Raw genomic sequence first — 22092 nt, 5'->3', positions numbered from 1 at the left:
GAAATGAGGTGACACATCTACATAGACTTGTACAATGCCTGGACAATAGTTGATATTCCATAAATATTATTCAAGACCTGGGAGTTCTTAATTCTTTGACTAAATTAGTTTCCTTATGACCTGTAATAAGTACTCTGATGCTCTGTGCCTTCTTATTATTAGGTCACACCATGTGAAAACACTCAAAAAGCAACAATTTCATAATTTTTCATTTGTCCAGAGCTTTTACAGAGAAGTAAAATACCATTCAATAGTTTCAGACATGTTAAAACATAATTTGTAAGTGAGAAGGAAAGAGGACATTTCTACCACATTTAATGAATAGTGATGCTAATAGGGAGCAAAAAGATATTGCTCCAAATCATATTATAAATTAGTGAGAGAGTCAAGCTCTAGTTGGATGTTAAGCTTCTAGAATCTCTTTTAACTTCATTTAGCTTTTCCTGTTTTGCTTTTTTTTCTCCTATTTTTAGAGAAATTTCTGACTTTACCTTGGCACTGATTCCTAATAAGATTTTCCTGAGTTCAATTTTACCCACTCATCCTCAGGATGCATTACTGAAGGGAGATGAACTTTTTGTTGCCTATGGTTACAAACAGCTATTATCCCAGCCCCAGTCAGGAATAGTCTATACACACATTCCTGTAATTGAACACAGCTCCTGAGGAGTTGATAATCCAATTGATTAATGAATCTATATGCATCTTCATTCATGGTGGATGGAGCTAAATTAAAAAAAGGATAAGATGTGCACCGTACTGTATCACAAATTTCTCAAACTTGTTTTTTTGGTTCTTTATTTCTTATATTCCAGAAACTGCAGAGCAGCGTAGAATGGGCCATCAAACTCTGGAAATTGACATTGTGACTGAGCTAGTCCCGGGGGTCTTCACAGAAAAAGCAGTCAGGGTCCTGGTCAGCTGGAGACTCCATCTGAATGGTGAGTGAATGCACAGTAAAGCTGTTGTTGAGCACTTTAACAATCTCTCTTCGAACAACCTGGCTGTCCCTGCTGGCTGCTGTTGAGAAAGAACCACAGTGAGATGGGCGCTGACTGCACACACATAGGTGACAGCTAAATTTCCAACCTCAAGTACTCTGTCTTTAAGCTGGTGGGGAGGGCCACAGGCGGAGCACTCAGGAGAAGGGGCTTTGGTTCTGACAGTCCGCTATCTCCACACAGACAATATAGGGGGAAATTCTAGAACAGCAAAGTACCCATCACTATGGAAACACTTCCTGCCCACAGTTCTCTCTTGGGTCTGACCCTCCTAAAAGATGAGCGTGGAAGGGGAGATAAGGCCTGAAAAAAAGCCAAGACAAAGCTCTTATGTTTTTATACAGCCCTTCCCACCAGTCCCCAGAGATCTCTGCATTGCAGCCCTTGTATCTAATCAGCATTTATATCAAGACTAGTGATAGGAACCGGGAAACAGTTAGCACTCCCCACAGACTCTTCTTTGAGCAGCAACCTCACTGCCATCTTCTCTCCTATCCCAAAAGGCATCAGGAGGTGGTAAGATTTCCTCCATAGTAACCTGATTGTTTTCTAGATTCTTCCATCTGCAGTGAAATATTGGTGTAGTAGGTGCTATAAATTAGCTGTAGCCAGATCTGAGCCTCTCAGCAAAGACGAAGACATCTGAGAAAGCATAGTCCTCAAATGCCTGTGGCTAGTGTTCCTGCACCCAGCCTCTAAGTAACTTCTTGAGTTATTTTTTAGCAGCCTAATATATCATTTCTAACCATCCAGTGAGCGAATCACCATTAATTCCTATTGGCATATCTTCTAACTTGTTAGAATCTTAAGGATGGGACCTAGGTCTCCTTCATTTTTTTTTTTTTATGTTCAGTGAGAGGCAGAGCATCTTAGACACAGGAAATAATTCAATGAAGTTTATTGTTGAGCTCATCCCATTATTTAATTCATTGGGCACCAAGTCAAACAGGTGAGATCTAATTTTCAGAATTGAAGACCTTGAACTTTGGGTGGCATTTTAGCCATTTGTTCTACCCACTACCCTCTGCAGTCTGCCTCAGAGATGTCCTCAGTGTCACTATTGCTATGATAACACCAACAAGGGCTTTTCCCAAAGGTCTCTGGTAATAGGAAACACTTTACAATTGTTCTGACAGGCAACAGACATGAAGGGCAGCTGTACAAAAAGGAGAGAAATTATTGAGTTTACAGGGCAAGGACTGAATTTTGGCAGGGTGTTTACAAAACTCACGGACCTGCAGCAACATGAGCCGAGAGGATCACTTGGTTCATTGCTAGAGACCAGATGTGCAAGCTGTGCACAGACAGCACTCCATCCACGGCTAAGATGAGCTCTTTCACGTCTTTGTAATTCACGTTCTTTGGCACCCCTGATAAGAGGAAAGCCGGGGAGGCTGTTTGTTATGTGACTAAATACAGCTCATTAACATGGCTAAATGGGGCTGCAAAATCTTCCCCAGAATATCAACGTGCCTTCCCCTTTTCTGGTTTCTTACTTCAGATGTTTACAAATTAAATTCACCTGACTCTTTCAAAGGGCTTAACTTCAAAGAAGTTACTATGCAATAACCAGAGATAGAGATCATTCTTGGTTTCCAGGGTGTGTCACTAAACCAACTGAGATTTTTCCAATCATATTTGCTAAAGCAAAGATATCTTTGCTTAAAAAAACAAAATGAGGGAACGTGGGATTTGGAATAAAATAATTCTGGGTTAGCATTCTGACCACGACTACCATGAATTTACCCAAATCTTGGAACTTCTCTGATCCTCAGCACATCTGTAGTAAAACAGGGGTGATAAGAGCAATATGTACACTGAATTCTTTGAGGAGCAAATGGGAAAATATCTGTTCTTTGTATACTGCAATGCTATGTAAATAGTAGTTATCCAACAGGTCACTAACTAAACTGGCTTAATAGATGATCCTAACATTGTAATACCGTTTCTCGAATTCTTATTTATTTAGGTACATGAGTCAGGGTTTAATGTCTGGGTCATACAATGTCAGAGTTTGACACCATTCTTGCTTCTAAAGGAATTGTATGAGGCACGCAAGGAGGGAGGGGCCCTGACAGCCAATCAGCTACTCTTTGAGACAAAAGGTGCTGGGGTTTCTCCAGCCTGAAGAAGTGAAGGCTGAGGCCAGAAGGATCACTTTTTGCAAATATTACAAGGATTGTCACTTGGAAGAGGAAAGAATATGGAAATGTTAATTGTCCTTGCTTTGGCTAGACAGAAGGCGAGCTAATGGGTGGTTAGAATTGTAAAACACTTCAGTTTAACATAAGTTCTTTTCTTAAATCAACCCAACCAGCATAACAATGGATAAAACTATTTTTTAATCAACTCAACCAACATAAAAATGATCAAACTTTTTGATGCAATAATTAAATCCCTGCCAACTAACCCAAAGAGGATGAAAAGTTAAGGATGACCACCTTTTGGCTTCTGCTTCAATCATATAGACACAACACAGACTCCTGGTGTGTTGGTTAAAAATAAATATGTCTTAGATTCATTCCAGTCCCCCTAAAGAAAATTTCTATGGATGAGGCTCTGAAATCAACAGGCTTTTGATATGGTTGATATGGCTCTCCAACCTGACTGCACATTAGTATCATCAGAGGAGGTATTAGAAATCCTGATCACCAGGTTACCCCCATGACCAATTAAATCAGACCATCTGGGGATAAGATGAAGCATCAGTATTTTTCTTTTTGGACTGATTTGGTGACTCTAACATACAACTAAGGTTGAGAACCACTGCACTAACATCTGCGGGCCACTGGGCAGCTCTGCCTTGCAGTAGTTCCTAAGCTGGGCTGCATGTTTAAAAAACATAAAGCCAGGCCCTACCCCATTCGATTAAATTGGAATCTCTGGGTATGGGGGGGCCTAGGTGCAAGTATTTTTAGAAAGCTTCCCGAATGATTGTAATGAGCAGCTAATCAAGATAACTTTAATTTTTTTTTAATGTTTATTTTTGTGAGACAGAGTGCAAGCAGTGAGGAGCAGAGAGAGAGAGGAGACACAGAGTTGGAAGCAGGCTCCAGGCTCTAAGCTGTCAGTCAGTACAAAGCCTGAAGTGGGGCTTGAACTCACGAGCCATGAGATCATGACCTGAGCTAAAGTTAGACGCTTAACCGACTGAGCCACCTAGCACCCCAAGAATAATCTAAAGGAATAAACAAATAGGGAATCCTTAAAGCTCCTTTTTCAGGATTAAAGAAACTTGTGCATGGAAACTTCCTCCTTGGGACTAATATTAAAATTCCATAAAGTTTGATTTTAGTTTAATCCCACTTCATATTGTTTCATGGAGATAACAAAGAGCTGGTCAACATGTTCTTTCACTCTGTGAGCTCAGGGCACTAGAAACGAAAGAATTCTCAAATTGGCCATAGAATGGGGTCATGGTGGCACTGTTACATTGTAACATTGTTATATTGTAATGATAATAACATACCTTTATTGAGAAACTACCATATGTCAAGGTTTGGTTTAAGTACTATACTCATAGTGATTATCTAAGATCTATGAACTTTAAGAGCTAATTATCAGCGTTATAATTCCTGTTTAATTGGGGGAGAGGAAATTGGGAATCAGAGAGGTTAAGAAGCATTGCTTAGATAAGGGAGATGTGAGACTCTAAAGTCCAAGCTCTAAGTGTGAAATGTTATGCAAACAGTAGACTCTAAGTATTGCAACTGGAAAGCTGACTAATAGGCCTAATGTGTCGCCTCTGAGGAGTTTTGTTTGACCCTTTAAAGACCTATTGTCATTGTCCAAGACCCTTGAGATGCAATCACTATTCCACTACTCCCTTTTCTCTTGCTTCTATTATCTCATTACGTTTAAGGAGAACACATGTCCACTGTTACTTATTTTACTCTGTAAAATAATATCAACAAACAAGAAGATATGTTCCCACTGGCTTCAGTGCTTCATCATATACTAGAAACTTCTTTCCCTGAGGGAGAGCCTGCAAAAATATCAATGCATCCAGGAAAATAACGAATTAGTGTTTAAAAACAAATTACCCAAGTTAATAAATATATGAAAAGTCACTCAGTATCTCTCATAATGAAGGAACTGCATATAGGGTCAATAAGATATATTTCACCTATCATATTAGAAAAAAATCAACATTTTGATAATACTCAATGATGGTGAGGATGTGAGGAAATGGGCATTGTTATATACTGTTGGTGAGAAAGAAATTGAAATGGCATCTTTGGTAGAAATGGCAATATCTATCAAATTTTTAAATGCATATAACTTTTGAAATAGCAAAGCCACTTTTAGGAGTATGCCACAGATATACAAACACTATATACACATATATATATACACACACACACGTATATATACAGAATGGTGTATATATATGTACATATATATACACACATACGGAGAATGGTAACTATACCATAGTTTGTGATATCATCAATAAGGAAGTACATGCATAGAGTGGAATATTTGTACCATGAAAAGGAATAAGGTGTATCTCTATATATGCTAATGTGGAAAGACCTCCAAGTAAAGAAAGCAAAGTGCAGAGCAAAACATGTATTAATGCAAAATTCTGTTTGTATAATAAAAGACATATGGATATATAAATATATGTCAATGCACAGATATTTGGGGGCAACTTATCAGTAGGTGTTACCCTGAAGAATGGGACTGAAAATTCAAAGGTAAAATACTGGAGAGACTTTTTATAATTTTATAGCTTTTTATAAGTACAAATATTATTTTATGCTAACCTAATTTGTAAACCTAGTGTAAAAATTAAGCATCTTCCAGGTAGGAGTTACCGACCAGCTTCAATAATTAGCTACATTTTCCTTAAATAAAAAGAGATAATCACATGCAAAAAGCAATACTGAGAGACATAGAGAGTGGAATATTCTCATCTCCAATGTACACGCATTTGCCTTTTATCAACCCGTACATCAGCAGAGTTCAGGAATAGGAACAAAGCTACAGCTCAGTACTAGGCCGTCAGGAAAGGAAATGGATGTGTTTGTGACTTTACAACCCAAATATCGTTACCCTCAGAGAGAGCACGTTCACTTGTTAGTCACCTTTGACTCCATCTTGTGATTCACCATTGTCAACATCCTCCTCCAACAATTATGGTGCCCAGTGGAACAAAACCCTTAAGCATGTGCTCAGCAGTGAACACTAAGGAAATGTGGGCTTTTGTGAAGGCACCTGCACTCTGAGAGTCTGTCTGCCTTGTGTCAAATGTGCTGGACAAAAAAGAAAAGTTCAAGCCAATGCCTGGATATTCTTGATCATCCAAATGCTTGATCTGATGCAAATTTCTAATTCTGATGGACTTTTCTAGGTTCCATTCTCAGGGCCTTTGTGTAGTAACCATAAGTAGTATGAAAAGGTCATTCTAATGCTTCTCAAAGTGTGGTCCTTGGACCAGCAACATCAATATCTTCTTAGAAATTCAAATTCTCAGATGCTGCCCCAGACCTACGAGTTCAGGAACTATTGGGGTGGGCCCAGAAATCTGTGGTTTAACAGACCCCAAGTGATTCTAATGCACTGAAGTTTGAGTGCTGGTTCGGTCTAACAAGGGTTTCAGGCAAGCCCTTTATAGTAGTTATAATGCTGCCTAAGAGAGAGCTTATTCAGTTTTTCTTAGGCCTTTTCCATATCTAGAGAGAAATTTATATTTTTTGCAATATCTCCCCCAGTGCCTATCCTTAGTATTTGTACATATTGTTTTTATTGTATACCATATCATTTAATAGTTGCTGGAGGGAAAAAGAGAAGGCAATTATTTTTATTTGTTCCCATAGGAATAAAAATCATAATATTTGTTTCCACAAAAATTCCTTGTAAATTTATATTTTCCTCATAATGCAAATTAACAGTGGATTTGCCTTGATGCCATTCCCTTCTGTGATTATAGAGAAGAGAAAACACTGATGCTGGAAATAATAATAAAAGCACTCCTACCTTCCATGAGTAAGATGAAGAAGTCCTTTAAGACAGTGATGGTGCTGGCCAAAACCAGGATGGAAAAGACAAATGTGCAGATTGGGTCAGCCATTTTATAGTCTGGCTAGAAAATATAAGGACTTCAGTTAACCAAATTCAGGCCTTCCATGCAGAAAGTCTTATTAACAAAAGGAGAAAACCTCCCTGCTTCTTTTTCTATCATCCTTTCGCCTCCCTGAAACTTGACATCCAACTCAGACGCAAGACTTCCTGAAGATTTAATCCTTCTTTTAAGCTTTAAACTCTCAGTAGCTGAAGAAATTTAAAAATTAAATTTAAGACATAAGGGAGAGTGTCCTTGAGTGTTCTTTCCAAAGGCCTGATTTGACTTTTCTTTTAATAGAAGCACAGAGTATGTGATGAAAATATGCATGAGTTTTGAAGAGTCAAAGGTTTTTCAGTCTTCCTTATGATGAGAGGAAAGGGCATCACCTGCCTAGAGGCTGCATGTGACCAAGGTCCAGCTGGAGGTTGGTCTTGACAGAATGAGGTTGCTTCCTTTCCCTCCTCAAGATGACACATATTCAAGATAGGCATCTTTGATTAAGTCCTAAGAGTATGAGCTGAGGCCTCATTCTTGCCCGGTCTCACCACTGGAGCCATTACTCCAGAAGAGATACCTGTTCTTCTGCCCTGGGTGAAGTTTGTGCCACAGAAAACTCCATGCTTTGCCACCTCTGAGAAACAAACTCCACTACCCAGCACAAGTGTGAATAATTTTGCCTTAAAGTGTTCAGTGGATATTTGTTCAATTGAATTCAGATATGTCTTTTTAACTTTTATTTATGTGTTTTCATTTTTTAGTAAAAGTAATAAAGACTCCCTGATAACTGGACAATCAAGATGCAAACAACAGAGATAAATGCTCTTCTTTTCCATTTCCCCCACCTGTACCCCAACCCACTTCTGTTAGTTCTTGGTACAACAAATACAGATCTATAGGAAATGTTTGCTTAGGATTAGAGGTTCATCCAGGATCCATCCCAACTTTCCATTAACACCTGATGGGGTGGTGGTGAATTATCTTTCCCCATTGGGAGTGATATTGGTGGGACAATCAATCAGGTGCTCTCCCTCCTCAGCCAAGCAGCAGGTACAAGACCCAAGCTAGGTCTGGTGGACTCTCTTTCCCAGAAATACGAACCTCCAGCAGAATGGAAAGAAATGGAGAAAGTTGACTCACTCATTTCTGCACTGCTGACTAGGATAGAATTTGTACAGTTTCTGAAATCTAGGGTACCTAATGTTGCCCTGATTTCTACCTTGATTTCCATCTAAGAGTACATCCACTAAATTTCAGCTAGTAAATATATTTTTTCTTAAGTAAACTAGATATCTTTTCTGTTGCTTACAATCCAAGAATCCTAAGGTATCCATGGTTGACCGTTGTTCGTCTTAACTCCATGACAAAAGGAACTACTTTCTGAAAAGAACTGGCTGCCCTACAATTGGATACATAGTACTTAGGAATTTGGAAAGTCTAAGGTTTTGGACTTTGAATGTTTGTTTGTTTGTTTAAACCTTGTGAAGTAATTGGTATAGGCAAGTATAGGCTGACCATCTTCATTTAAGTTAATATTGGCAAGTCAGCTTCTGAACTACCTAATCTATAAACTTACTATGACAGTGATAAACTCAAACATACTCACCTTAAAGTAGATAATAAGTGCACTAGTTAACACACTGATGCTCTGAAATAGATCTCCAAGGGCATGCACAAAAGCTGCTCTCACACTGGCATTGGCTTGCACTTCCTTGTGATTGTGTCCAGTGTGTCTCTGGTGCAAAATCACACTTAGTCTGAAAGAGAGAAGGATGGGGGCACCTGGGTGCCTCAGTCGGTTAAGCCTCTGACTTCAGCTCAGGTCAGATCTCATGTTCGTGGGTTCGAGCCCTGTGTCAGGCTCTGTGCTGACAGCTAGCTCAGAGCCTGGAGCCTGCTTCTGGTTCTGTGTCTCCCTCGCTCTCTGCCCCTCCCATGCTCATGCTGTCTCTCTCTGTCTCTCAAAAATAAAAAGAAAGAAAGAAAGAGAGAAGGAAGTTCTTGGCACACATGAGATTAGCCATTGAAAACCTATGCAGTATAATGAAGCAGTTGACAAGAGCATGTATTACCCAAGATGGCAGATAGTTGAAATATAAATGCTGTAAAATGTACTATTTTGAACTAGTTTTGAAAACAAATGTATTATACAAGTTTTAAATTTTTACACAAGGACATACAACAAAGGTTCACGTTTTCTCTTCTATCTACTTAATGCTACTCTGGTTCACATTAAAACTGGAAAGAACCACTTCCAAGATGAAATTATTTGACAATAAGGAGGGAAAATATCATTTATTGAGCATCTACTAAATGCCAGGCACTGATCTAGCCTTAAAGCTGAGCTTTGGTGGGAACTTCATGAAACATACTGGTTTCAAATGCAAACAGCAGCATAAAGGGGTAAAACAAAATAAAATTTCACTAAGGTTGGATTTTCAATAATATTTTATTTTACTTAATTTTATTTTTATGAGAATTTAAAATTTGAATAATTTTTAATGGCCAATGATGTATTTGTGTATATTAGCTATTAACAAGAGACTAAAATATATTAATATATTAAATATGTGTGTAAATATATGTGTATATGTATATATATACATATATATATAAATGTATATATATAAACATATATGTTTATACAGCCCTAAGAGTATGATCTGTGGCCTCATTCTCTCTTTATTATAACATATTGAAAGATTTAACATCCCTTATCCAAGTCAAAGAGATAATGATAATATTAGGCACTATAAATAATGTACCTGATTTTATTTTGGAACAAAAGTTTTAAAAAATTATTGGTTAGTACCATACATTCCAGTCTGTTTGCTGGTAAAGTGTCTGTTAAATCTAAGATCATAATCCACGAAGTAGAATGACTCCTATCCAGCGATATTTGATCATTATGTAACGTATGGTTTTTAGGTGGTCAAGTCATCCTGAATTAATAATTACCGTTTAAGAATCTTCAGACAGTTTAATATGGCTGGCAGTTAACATACCCTCTTTCTAGATCTATCCATGTGTGCTCATCACATTGTCATTCATTCTTCCACTCATTTTATTAAAAAAAAACTTAGGGACTATTGTATGCCAGCCACTGTTAAATTCTTGGGGTATAAAGGTGAATGAAACAGACATGGTCCCTCCTCTCCAGTGTAGCTTTAAGTATGATGGAGATGGCAGAGATTTTTAAAAGATACCCATAAATGAAAAATTCTTATTTTAATAAGTCTACTAAGAACAGGTACTATAGATAATACAACAGAGAAGTCTGATTTAGTTAAACAAAGTAATTGAGTTGGATTTGAAAGGTTATGTTAGACGTATAGGATGGAGAGGAGGGAATACTTCAGGCAGAGAAAACTTAACATGTAATAGCCTTAAGGCTCTGTCAATAATCTTCATCCTAGAATCCCTTTGCAACTTCTGTTAGAACTTTCTGTCTTAACTTTCTGTAGATTTGAAGTCTACAAGGAATTGATTTATTTCCAAATTATGGTTCTGATATTTCTGTATTCAGGCAACACAGCATCTAGCTGTGAAACCTATAATCACAGTGTGGGGAAAAAACATTATAGTCACTCAGTATATTTATCTATAAATAACTAGCTACTTGCGCAGGTAATTCACCACTTTTTAATTCTCTTGTCTTTCTAAGTTGAAAAAGCACTTGCAATGTTAAGATCAAAGTTCGAAAGCAGTTGCTGTAAGAAGAAAATTTGGATGGCATCTATTTAGAAAGTCAAACTCAATTATCAAGGTTCTAGATTAATGGTAAAGTTAGCTAGCTGTAGCCTTCATATTCATGTAGCATTGACACAACCTATATGACACGAGTTTTGGGATATTATTAATATTTTCATTTTCCCTGCTGCCTTGTGGACATATTGTTCTCCATATGCAAAGATGATGTTATTGACCCCCAGTCAGCAGCACGTGTGCTCTGCCTTATTTGTCTCCTTGTGCTGATAGATTTGCATTGATCTCCACACACTTTTTCTCCCAGTGTCAATATGAAACACATTTTCAAGTTAGCTGGATGGAAATAGGGATCTACTCAGTCACAGCCATCAAATACCACTCCTCTAATTGTTAGGCTCAGAGATTTAGAGCAACAGTTTGCACCCTAAAAGGTGAGGAACTGAGGCAGGCACAAGGTATGGATATTAGAGTGCCCTGAGGAGCTTTTCCAAAATGAACACATTCAGATTTTCCTCTAATATTAGAGATTCCACGGTGCCTTCCTTAAAAGGTGCTGTTTAAAATGTGATTCTTTGGGGCGCCTGGGTGGCTCAGTCGGTTGAGCGTCTGGCTTCAGCTCAGGTCATGACCTCACGGTTCATGGGTTTGAGCCCCACATCAGGCTCTTTGCTGACAGCTAGCTCAGAGCCTGGAGCCTCCTTCAGATTCTGTATCTCTCTCTCTCTGACCCTTCCCTGCTCGTGCTCTCTCTCTCTCTCTCTCTCTCTGTCTCTCAAAAAAAAAAAAAACCTTTAAAAAATTAAAATAAAATGTGATTCTTTTCCACTTTCAGGTATAAGCCTAACTTATAGCATGTATCATATTGCATTGCAAGATAGATAGATGATACACAGATGGTGTGTATGGGTCTGTTTTTGCTGCTATAACAAATTATTACAAAGCTTCTGTGGCTTAAAACAACATAAATGTGTTATGATTCTGGAGGTCAGAAGTCTACAATGAGTGTGCATTCCTTCTGGAGATTCTAGGGAAGAATTCATTATCTTACCTTTTCCAGCTTCTAGAGGTCACTTACTTTCCTTAGCTCTAGGATCCTTTCTCTGTCCTCAAAGCCAGCAATACAGCATCTTCTCTTCACTCTGACCTCGTGTCCCTCTCCTAAGATCTTTCTGGTTACATTGGACCTGTCTGGATAACCCAGGATAATGTCCCCATTTCAAGGTCCATTATGAACTTAATCATATTTGCAAATTTCTTTTACCATTTAAGTTAACATAGTCAGAGGTTCCACAGATGATTGATAGGTAGGTGGGTCAGTAGGTAGTTGATACAGTTTTAAGTAGGGTTGTCCAGAATCAGGCTATCAAATTGGAAGAAGTAAATCAATCAAAAAAAGACCACAGACCTGGACTTAACAGCCCTCCTCCACCCCCTATTCCATCCCCCAACCCTTTAATGGACAATCAAGTAGCTTACTTAGGTAGGAGCAGACCAATATGGCAATGGTCACATGTCCAGTAAGACATCACATGTCTCATAAGGATGAATTAAGACTGCCTGGATAAGAGAATGTGCCAATGGGTGGAAACTGGAGAGCTTAGCTAATACAGCTTAAGAAGGAGTTCTCATGCAGTCACAATAATACGAAGATAAGATAGACTGTTTTTGAGAGGAACATATTCCCTGTCGTTATTTCTGTTAAAATACATGACACTGATGACTATTTACGGGGATGTTGCAAAAGAGCATTCAAAAGTAGAAAGGGGAGTGGAGTAAATAAAATTTAAGATCCCTTCCAATCCAGCACCTAGGAACCCATAATGTGATCATGTAATAAAAAACAAATAGGATGGGGCACCTGGGTGGCTCAGCTGGTTAAGCATCTGACTTCGGCTCAGATCATGATCTCATGTTTCATGGGTTTGATCCCTGAGCCAGGCTCTGTGCTGACAGCTCAGATCAGGAGCCTGCTTTGGATTCGTGTCTCCCTCTCTCTCTGCCCTTCCACCGCTCACGCTCCCTCCGCTCCCTCTCTCTCTCTCTCTCTCTCTCTCTCTCTCTCTCTCTCAAAAATAAATAAAACATTTTTTAAAATAGGAGTAAGTCATTTCCCATATGGAACCATCAATATGTATGAAAGCGCAAACTGGCTAGGAGCTCAATTCTGGGCCTCATGGATCTAGATTCAAATCCTGCCTCTGTACTGCCTCATTGGCAATTTATTCAATTCAACATCTTCATAAATGGAAAAATCAAGCAAAAACAAACATCAACAAAAACCCCACTGTCTGTATCCGCACAGGGTGACTTACAGAATGTTGGCTGCCACCGCACAGCCTGAAACGATAATCATCACAGTCGCCTGAATCTGGTAATCAGGGTAGAGCAGGCGCTCACATGCCAGGTACACCAACACACCAGTCACCACCCAGACACACAGGATGGACAGCAGGGCACCAAGGATCTCTAGGGATTCAAGCACACAGACACAAAGAATTTGTGAATCACCTTAATCGCCCAAGAGTCATACGACATTGATGTTCCTTGCCTCCCCCTAACTGGTCCCCCTGCAAAACGAGGCTGTAAACGAACTAGTTCACTCTGTGATTCACAAAGCAAATGTATAGATGGATTTTAGCACTAAGATGACTCACTTTAATGTTGCATTCATAAAACACCAGCATCTGAGTTCATTATGCTCCATATTACTAAGTAATTTCTAGCAAATGTTTAAAGCATATTAGTTGCTATCTGCCATTGCTGTTTTCCTCGGGGATTTTAATTTAAACAGGTGCTAAAATGATTGGAACTTATTAGGAGATGAAATAATGAGACACAAAGAGCAAAATGTAGTTAGAAACTTAATTTCACCATAAAACATTTACAAGTTACCAGGACAGGTACCTTGCATGGAATAAAATAGTAACAAGGGAAGGCTTCAGAGGGTACTTGATGAAAATGAGTTTCATTATACCCAGCATATTATAAACACAGAGGCAGCTCAGAGTATATCCCCACTCTCACTGCAATTTAAGGGTAACTATATGGAAAAGAAGTATCAGAGTGGAAACACATATATTAATATTTAGAGACAAGACAGTGTTCCATCTGCAGGCTGAGTAAAGCACGTTTGCTCCGTTAGGAGTTCCTAATCTGTAACTCAACCTTGTAGGTAGGTACTAAAAGCCTTCAAGGGCCTAGAAATACTCTGAGAGTCATGTGGCCAGGGACCTTCTCTACTGTTGATCTTCTCCCTTTCAAAGCAGAACAGTGTAACATATTGTTTCCCAGTGTGGGGCCATTGTATCTCCAACTCCAATCATTTACATGCAACCTTCATGATTTTCACCACATCCGCATGCCACCTGTCTTATTATATTAGCCACTTAATATTTTTTAATAAATCCACTTTTTATACGTAGCTTCTTCCTAAACAAAGTCATTCGTGAACTTACATGTTTGATAAGCTAGATCATTTTCATCTACATGTCTAATGTAGCAGTGCTGCCTAATATAGTAACCATCATCACATGTTGCTGTATTCATTTAAATTAAAAAATTAAACATCCAGTTCTTTGGGGTGACTGTGTGGCTCAGTCAGTTAAGCATCCGACTCTTGATTTCAGCTCAGGTCATGATCTCACAGTGGTGAGGTCAAGCCAAGTGTCAAGGACTCCACACTAAATATGGAGCCTGCTTCAAAGTCTCTCTCTCTCTCTCTCTCCCCGCTTCCCCTCCACTGCTCACATGCAGGCATGCATGCTCTCTAAAATAAGATTAAAATAAAATAAAATAAAATAAAATAAAATAATCCAGTTCTTTAGTGACAGTAGTCATATTAAATTGCTTTATGGCCACATTATACTCTATATTTTAGAATGTTTCTCTGAAAGCAGAGAGTGCTACTCAACAGCCATGGTTTTCTACAGCATCAAGGCTCATGAGCTTCCATCACCAAGATGAGAAAGTGCAAGCAGTATTCTAAATTTGAGTTGTTCTTATGTTTATAAAACATACTATGTTTACAAAAGAGCTTTGACCAATAGTATCAGAAAGGGGAGGGTACATGTAAAACTTTATACAAATGGCAGGTGCTCAACCAAAAATACATGTTTTCCAAGCATAGCACTGTTCAGGGACTGAAAAGCATCTTCAGGTCACATTGTCACAAATTTTTCTTGATGTTTATTGCCTCTCTCTCTCCCTCTCTCCCTCTCTCTGAATGTTAAAGGAAAGGCAATTCAAAACACTTGCAATGATAAATTATTTCATGTGAAATGAGAATGTCCTCCCATTCCACTCTTGAAAAACCAGAGCCCACAGTTGTCAGGGTGTAAGTTGTGATCTGTATCTAGAGGTACCTTCCAATGAAGGCTGGCCATGTTGGCATGTTGGCCACTCTTGTTCTGCCCTAAATTCTCCTTCACATTCTATTCTTGACTTACGTGAGAAGTGCTTCAATCTCTCTAGCTCTCTTGGGCTCTCTGTGCCTGACTTTGCGAATGGTAGAAGTGTTACCCCATCCTCCCTCCCAGATGCAGAGTGACTTGATGAATGGTATCGTGGCTGTTACCGCACACTGAGACCCTTGGGCTGGGGCGGCTGCGAAAGTGATACATGTGCTCTTGTTGTTCCATTGGAGTAGAGGTGGCACAATTAATCTGGCTTTTTGCCGAATCATCCTTGAAAATGCATGTTTCCACATACATGTCCTTTTTATCGGAACACCAGATGTTCCTCTAAGGGATTTCTGAACAAGGCTTTGCTTTGTCCCTTCTGTTTTTATCCTTGGTTTGACCATGCAGCACTACTTTGCCATTAATGCTCAATGGGTGACCTGTACCTGCCCGGTGCCATCCAAATGTCAGCTGCTTTGAAGGAGGCTTTGATGACAGCCACAAGGAGAAGAGACTGAGCAGGAAGCTTGTCAGGTCAATTAAGAGGTGGGCAGCATCTGTGACGACAGCAAGACTCCCAGCAATGTGTCCACCTAAGGGATACAGAATGTCACATGGGACTAAGGGCCCCAGAATGCAACTAGATTCACAGGCATATTAACCATACTTGATGAAACATGCCACAGACTCACAAAACTGTATCAGAGAAAAGGTCTTAATGTTGATTTAGTCTACCTCTTCTTCCCAATTTTACAAGAACCAGATACCCAGAGAGTGGATAGGATTTGAACAAATAGAAATGGATTTCAAGGTTGCAGCCATTCCTGAGAGATCAAAGGTATAGAAATTGGAGAGTGTGAGTCACATCACCTTTAAAGAACATCACAGTTGGACCGGGACATAAGAGTTCAGAAAACACGAAAGGATGAGGCTGGAGATGTGTGGGCTGGATTTGAAGAGTCTTACACTTCAGGCTGAGGACTTGGACTTTTGCCTGTAACCCAGGAGTCACAGCCCGCAGCTGTGTTTGTATTTGACTTGTAATTTTACCCCAGTTTTTATCACTTCCTTCTGCTCTACTAATTTATATTATCTGCCTTAGTTCAAGATCCCTATTATGAATAGTAGGAAGCAGTAAACAAAGGGGCAGACACCTTCCATTGGGGGCCTTGAGTATAACAAGAAGCCAGTGAAGCATAGGAAGAGAACCCAAGCCATAGTAGTGCCACCTTGCTTCTCAATCTGTTGGGTTGCCTTCTCTACTGCCTTTGAGTTATCCTCCAAGAAGAGACCTCCAGCCTCCAAAATGCAAGTCAGAAGAAATTCTTGTCTCTTCCTTCCCAAACAGGGCTCGTTCTTTGAGAGCAGTCTTTACTGCTTTCACCACGTCCTCCCCCAAAAAGAGCTGTTGCTGACCGAGTCTCCACAGCAGCCGTCTGTTGCCAGTGTACAATGGGGCCATGGACCCTATCAGTCAGGAGCCCCTCCATCATCAACCCATCTTGCCCCAGCTAACGACTCTTAAAAATTACAGATATGGCTCATAATTGCAATAATCCCCACAGACCACTGGCTCTAGCCGTAGTTAATAACTGGTTTGTCAAAGTTTAATGGTCTGAAGCAAAGTAGTCTTCAAGCTTGTTACTGAGCTGTCAGTGCAAAAAACCAGAATGATTCATTAGCCAAAAAGCAACATTTTGCTAACAAATCAGCTTTCCTTCCAATTACCCTCTGATGTTGCTCTATCTGCCAAACTTGGGACTCTTAATAAAGCTGTGTTAATAATGCATTATATCTTACTCAGAGAATGAGTACGTACAGATAAATAGTCAGCTGCAATCTCAGCAATGAATGATGGGGAGGATTCCATGTGCTGGGCTTAAATCGTAGCCTAAGTCAAGTCCCAGAGGGGTTCTTCAAAAGGCCCAGCTGAATCAGTAGGTCACTGGGAGAGAAAAAGGGCTTGCTTTGGAAGAAACACACCTCTATGAAGACCTGGGAAGTGAGAACCGTTTTTGCAACCATCCTTGCTACTTACAAGAATAGTCCGGAAAACTGTGAACAGCCATACTAAATCCTATGGAGAAAACTGTTTGCAAGAGGTAGTTTCTGACTGAGCTTGTATTTGCTTCTGAAAGCATGGATATTACCAGCAATTAACACAGTCATCCACCAGGGTTTGTTGAGCTCTTGCTGTGTGTGGTACAGGAATGGGGTAATCAAAGATAACCAAAGTTAAACGAATCACAGTCCCTCCCTTCAGGGATCTCATTGTTAACATTCTCTGTACTGTAGACATGTACAATGGGCCAGAGGATCAGAAAACTGCCCTCCTTGGGAGCACTGAGGAACTTTTCACAGGACAGAGGGGTAAGAATGTGCTAGAAGGGAAGGGTTTTTTCAGGAAGAGGTAAGGACAAGAACAAAAACAGAGAGGAATGAAAGAAGATGGCACCTTTGTGGAATAGTGAGAGGCGTTGGGTACTGGAGGAACAACCAGAAATGAGAGTGGAAAGGCGGGTTGGGGATCCTCTTGGGAAATTATGTCATACCCAAGAATCTGAATTCTATCCTGTGGGAAAAGGATATGGGATACGGATCTATGGATATGGGATCCAGGAATTCAGTGTGATATTAAGGCATAAGGTTGTGACATGCTCAGATCTGTAGTTAAGAAAGACGTCTTGGCCAGCGATGTGGAGGTTGACCTGAAGGAAGAAGGAGTTGGAGGTAAAGACACAACAGTGATAGCCAAGAAAATGCCATGAAGGCATGAAGTAAGACAGCAGCACTCATTTACGGATTATGGCAGTTGTAGAAAGCAATGCACTAATAACAAGATAGACGAGGTACTAAGGACTACGTTCTGGAAACATACTCTTCTTAGGGCCTGTGGGGTAACAGGACAGGAGGTCACTGGGGGAGCCACCGGGCCTGGGTCTCATATTCCCTCAGCTCTAGGAAGTGTATGTTATGTACACAAGACATTTTGTGTGGAGAACAGAAACATACTGACAGGATCGAAAGAAGAAAATGTCTCTCTGACAACATCAGCCTGTGTCCTGTTACTGGACAACACCACTGTATGCTATTAATTCATATTTCTATCGTCCTTTAACTGTCTTATGAATAGCATTATTATACTATTTAAAGTGATATATCAAAAATGCATGCAGTTATTATTTAACAAGTAATTAAAACACACCACAGTTTACATGGTGTGTTTTGACACCTAAATTTGTAACACTAAGAGAATTTTTGTACTCCAAACTACTTACTGTCTTCCCCTACCAGCTCCCAGCTGTTTTGCTATCTAGCAATCTCTTGCATTCTATCATTTTTTACACTCTAAACAGTTCTGCATCAGGGCATCTCTCTCTGACCATTCTCAGTTGCTTCCAGTAATGGCCACACTTGAGCTGATTTTTGTAAGGTCTCAGTGTCTGTACATCTGCCTTTTCAAATAGGGGTACCTGTGTACATGTGCATGTCAGGGCCTTTTCATAATTAGTAATTTTCACAAGCATTCAGAAAGAGTCCCAATTCAACAGGCTCAAAGGCCATTAGGAGTGGACACACGATGGCTTATCACCTTCCTTAATTCCTTCCTCCAGTCTGCTCCATGGCCAGTTCTGTTCTCCACTCACTGTGTTTTATCCTACATCGCTGACTTAGATAGATTCTTAGATAGGTTCAGTGGTAAATAATAAATGCCTGACTCAAACTAGCTTCAACAACAACAACAACCAAGTGATAATTTATTGGCTCAAATAACTGAGAACAAATCAGGGTGGGATTGGCTCTAGTGAAGCCTAATCGTAAAGTTCAAATAATGTTTGGGGGGGGCAGTTCTGCTCTAATTGTTATTTATATTGTCTTACTGAAGATAGACTACTTTACTCTCAGCAAGGAAGGCTGGCCTCTTGATGCTCCAGGTTTACGTCACTACAGCAGAGTATTTGCAGAGGATACAGTCCCCCCATGCCACCCGCCATGTATCCTTCCTGTAAAAAGCCCAGAGACTCTGACTCCAGCTGGGAATCTCATACCCAGCCTCACCTGTGAGCATGAGGTTTTTGGTCCAGAAGGACCAGAAATGGAATTAGCACAGTGAGTAGGGGGAGGCTTCCCGAACAGGCAATATCTGACCACTACAATGGCATCAAAAATCACTTGAACTGCTTTTTTTTTCTCTTTTAATTTTTTAAATGTTTATTTTTGAGAGAGAGAGAGCGTGTGTGTGTGCCAGCAAGCAAGGGAGGGGCAGAGAGAGGCAGAGAGACAGAGAATCTGAGGCAGGCTCCTTGCTGTCAGCAGAAAGCCCAATGCGGGGTTCAAACCCAAAAACTATGAGATCATGACACGAGCCAAAGTCAGATGCTTAACTGACTGAGCCACCCAGGTGCCCCTCACTTGAGTTCCTTTCCAAGAATACAGATTTCCTGTCCTTTTGAGGCCTACCCACTTAAAATCTTTCCAGGCAAGGCTGATATTTACCACCTCCTGGACCACACCAATAGTCAGGGCCCTCTCTCTGAAAGCCCTTTTTTAAAATCTCCCTCTTTTACCACCCCTCAATTCCTACACAAACTTCAAGTCCTGTCTCAAATCCCATATCCTGTATGATTCCCAAAAGTAACCTGAAAATAACAATTGCCTTCTCTGACCTGGTCAAGAATAGCTTAAGGAGGAGGTGAATCTGGTTGGGGTTTTGAATGATGAGCAGGGTTCTGATGATTGTGGGGAATGAGGAGAGGCCTTTTCCACTCAAATAAAAAGACATAAGCAAAAGCTACAGAGATTTTAAGGTGCAACAATTATTTGGCAGAGGATGAATAAATAGCTGAAATGGAAGAGTCATGTAGTGAAGAAGTAAAAGATTAAAAGTTTGGCAGCCAGATGGTGGAAGGACTTGAAAGACAAAGTAAGAATTCTTCATTTTGTCCAGAATGCCAGAGCTTTCCAACCATACTGATCTCTTCTCACCTGGGGCAGCCAAGTGGGACTTAGCACAGAGGAAGCCTCTTCCTCTACAACACCTTGGTGGGTTTACTCCAGTCAGTAAAATTTCTCGTGCTTGCCAGGATGGGGAGATGGGTGTAAAGCACTGAATTAGGCAAAGAGGAGCCACTAAAGAGTTTTGAAGACAGAATTAACATGATGAGAGCAATGTTTTAGGAAAATAAGCTCAAAATCAATGCAGCTCAAATTCCAAATGATTCTGTGAGTACCAATTTAATTTCTTTGCTGAAAACATCACTTTCTTTTAGAACTCATAGATGAATTAATTATTAAGAATGAGAGGGAAGAGGGTTATTGGTTTGTTCACTTCAAGTGAATAATTTTTCTTCCCCTCTCTCCTGGAAATATGTCATTTTAAGGCACAATGTCAGGTCATAGGAAAGGTATAAGGAGAAAAGTGAGTTTTATGAATGGGTGACAATCTCATTTCAGACTGTTCATTAGACGTCAACTGGGGAGAGGATGCCATCTGTTCTGAGCATCGACATGGACTCAGGGAGAAGCAGAGGAAGAAAGTGATGCAGGAAACAAGCCAGTTTGTCTAACTGAGCTGTGTTTCATGGGGTGGTGTCAGGACTTTATCTAGAAAGCTATGAATTTCCAGAATATCACCTTTTTTAAATTTTTTTTAAAATGTTTTCTTTGGGGGAGCCTGGGTGGCTCAGTCGGTTAAGCCTCCGGCTTCGGCTCAGGTCAGATCTCACATTCGTGGGTTCGAGCCCCCGTCGGGCTCTGTGCGGACAGCTAGCTCAGAGCCTGGAGCCAGCTTCCGATTCTGTATCTCCCTCTCTCTCTGACCCTCCCCCTCTCATGCTCTGTCTCTCTCTGTATTAAAAATAAATTTAAAAACGTTAAAAAAAAGTTTGTCCGCCCAGGATGAACCGATTCTTCGGAAAAGCGAAACCCAAGGCTCAGGCGCCCAGCCTGACTGACTGCATTGGCACCGTGGACAGCAGGGCAGAATCTATTGACAAGATTTCTCGACTGGATGCTGAGCTAGTGAAGTATAAGGATCAGATCAAGAAGATGAGAGAGGGTCCTGCCAAGAATATGGTCAAACAGAAAGCCTTGGGGGTTTTAAAACAAAAGCGGATGTATGAGCAGCAGCAGGACAATCTCACCCAACAGTCGTTTAACATGGAACAAGCCAATTATACCATCCAGTCTTTGAAGGACACCAAGACCATGGTTGATGCTATGAAACTGGGAGTAAAGGAAATGAAGAAAGCATACAAGCAAGTGAAAATTGACCAGATTGAGGATTTGCAAGACCAGCTAGAAGATATGATGGAAGATGCCAGTGAAATCCAAGAAGCACTGAGCTGTAGTTATGGCACCCCAGAAGTAAACGAAGATGACCTGGAAGCAGAGTTGGACGCACTGGGTGATGAGCTTCTGGCTGACGAAGACAGTTCGTACTTGGATGAAGCAGCATCTGTACCTGCAATTCCAGAAGGTGTCCCCACTGACACAAAGAATAAGGATGGAGTCCTGGTGGATGAATTCGGATTGCCACAGATCCCAGCTTCATAGACTTGCGTCACTCAAGTACATTGTATAAAATAAACACATATTGTGGGACTAGGAAATATTTATCTTTCCAAACTTACCATAACAGATTTATGTTTCTTTCTTTCTTTGAAAGAAAAGTTAATGACATTGCTTTTTTTTTTTTTCTGTTAAGAGACTCAGTGTTTAGGGGATGCTTTCTTCATACTAAATTTTTATGTCTTTTTTCTTATGAAAGACTAATGTACTTAAAAGTATCAGTGGCTATGTATGACTTGTTTTCATTTATTAATAATAATTTGAAATAAAACAAAGGAAATGGAATCTTTACATTCTAAGATAGTGTTAACTCCACAATCTCAAATTGATGATAAATTGATAAGACAAG

General features: G+C 40.0%; 1 protein-coding gene and 1 pseudogene across 1 annotated transcript in view; one reads left to right on the top strand and one right to left on the bottom strand.

Moving 5' to 3' along the window:
* Nucleotides 1-784: 784 nt before the first annotated feature.
* SLC30A8 (solute carrier family 30 member 8) overlaps nt 785-22092 on the bottom strand; it is a 39029-nt gene continuing 17721 nt past the window's right edge. The window contains exons 3-8 of the mRNA XM_029923573.1: nt 15620-15766; nt 13089-13242; nt 8675-8825; nt 6984-7089; nt 2237-2371; nt 785-1020 (exon numbers count right to left, since the gene is read on the bottom strand). Coding sequence (XP_029779433.1) covers nt 875-1020; nt 2237-2371; nt 6984-7089; nt 8675-8825; nt 13089-13242; nt 15620-15766 — 839 coding nt within the window. The 3' untranslated portion in view covers nt 785-874. The remainder of the gene's footprint in view (nt 1021-2236; nt 2372-6983; nt 7090-8674; nt 8826-13088; nt 13243-15619; nt 15767-22092) is intronic.
* Nucleotides 21072-21784, top strand: LOC115279051 (annotated as a pseudogene).

The sequence above is a fragment of the Suricata suricatta genome, chromosome 15, assembly GCF_006229205.1.
Source record: "Suricata suricatta isolate VVHF042 chromosome 15, meerkat_22Aug2017_6uvM2_HiC, whole genome shotgun sequence".
Taxonomy (NCBI): domain Eukaryota; kingdom Metazoa; phylum Chordata; class Mammalia; order Carnivora; family Herpestidae; genus Suricata; species Suricata suricatta.
Note: the sequence above shows the minus strand (reverse complement) of the source record. Positions and strands in the feature narration are given on the sequence as shown.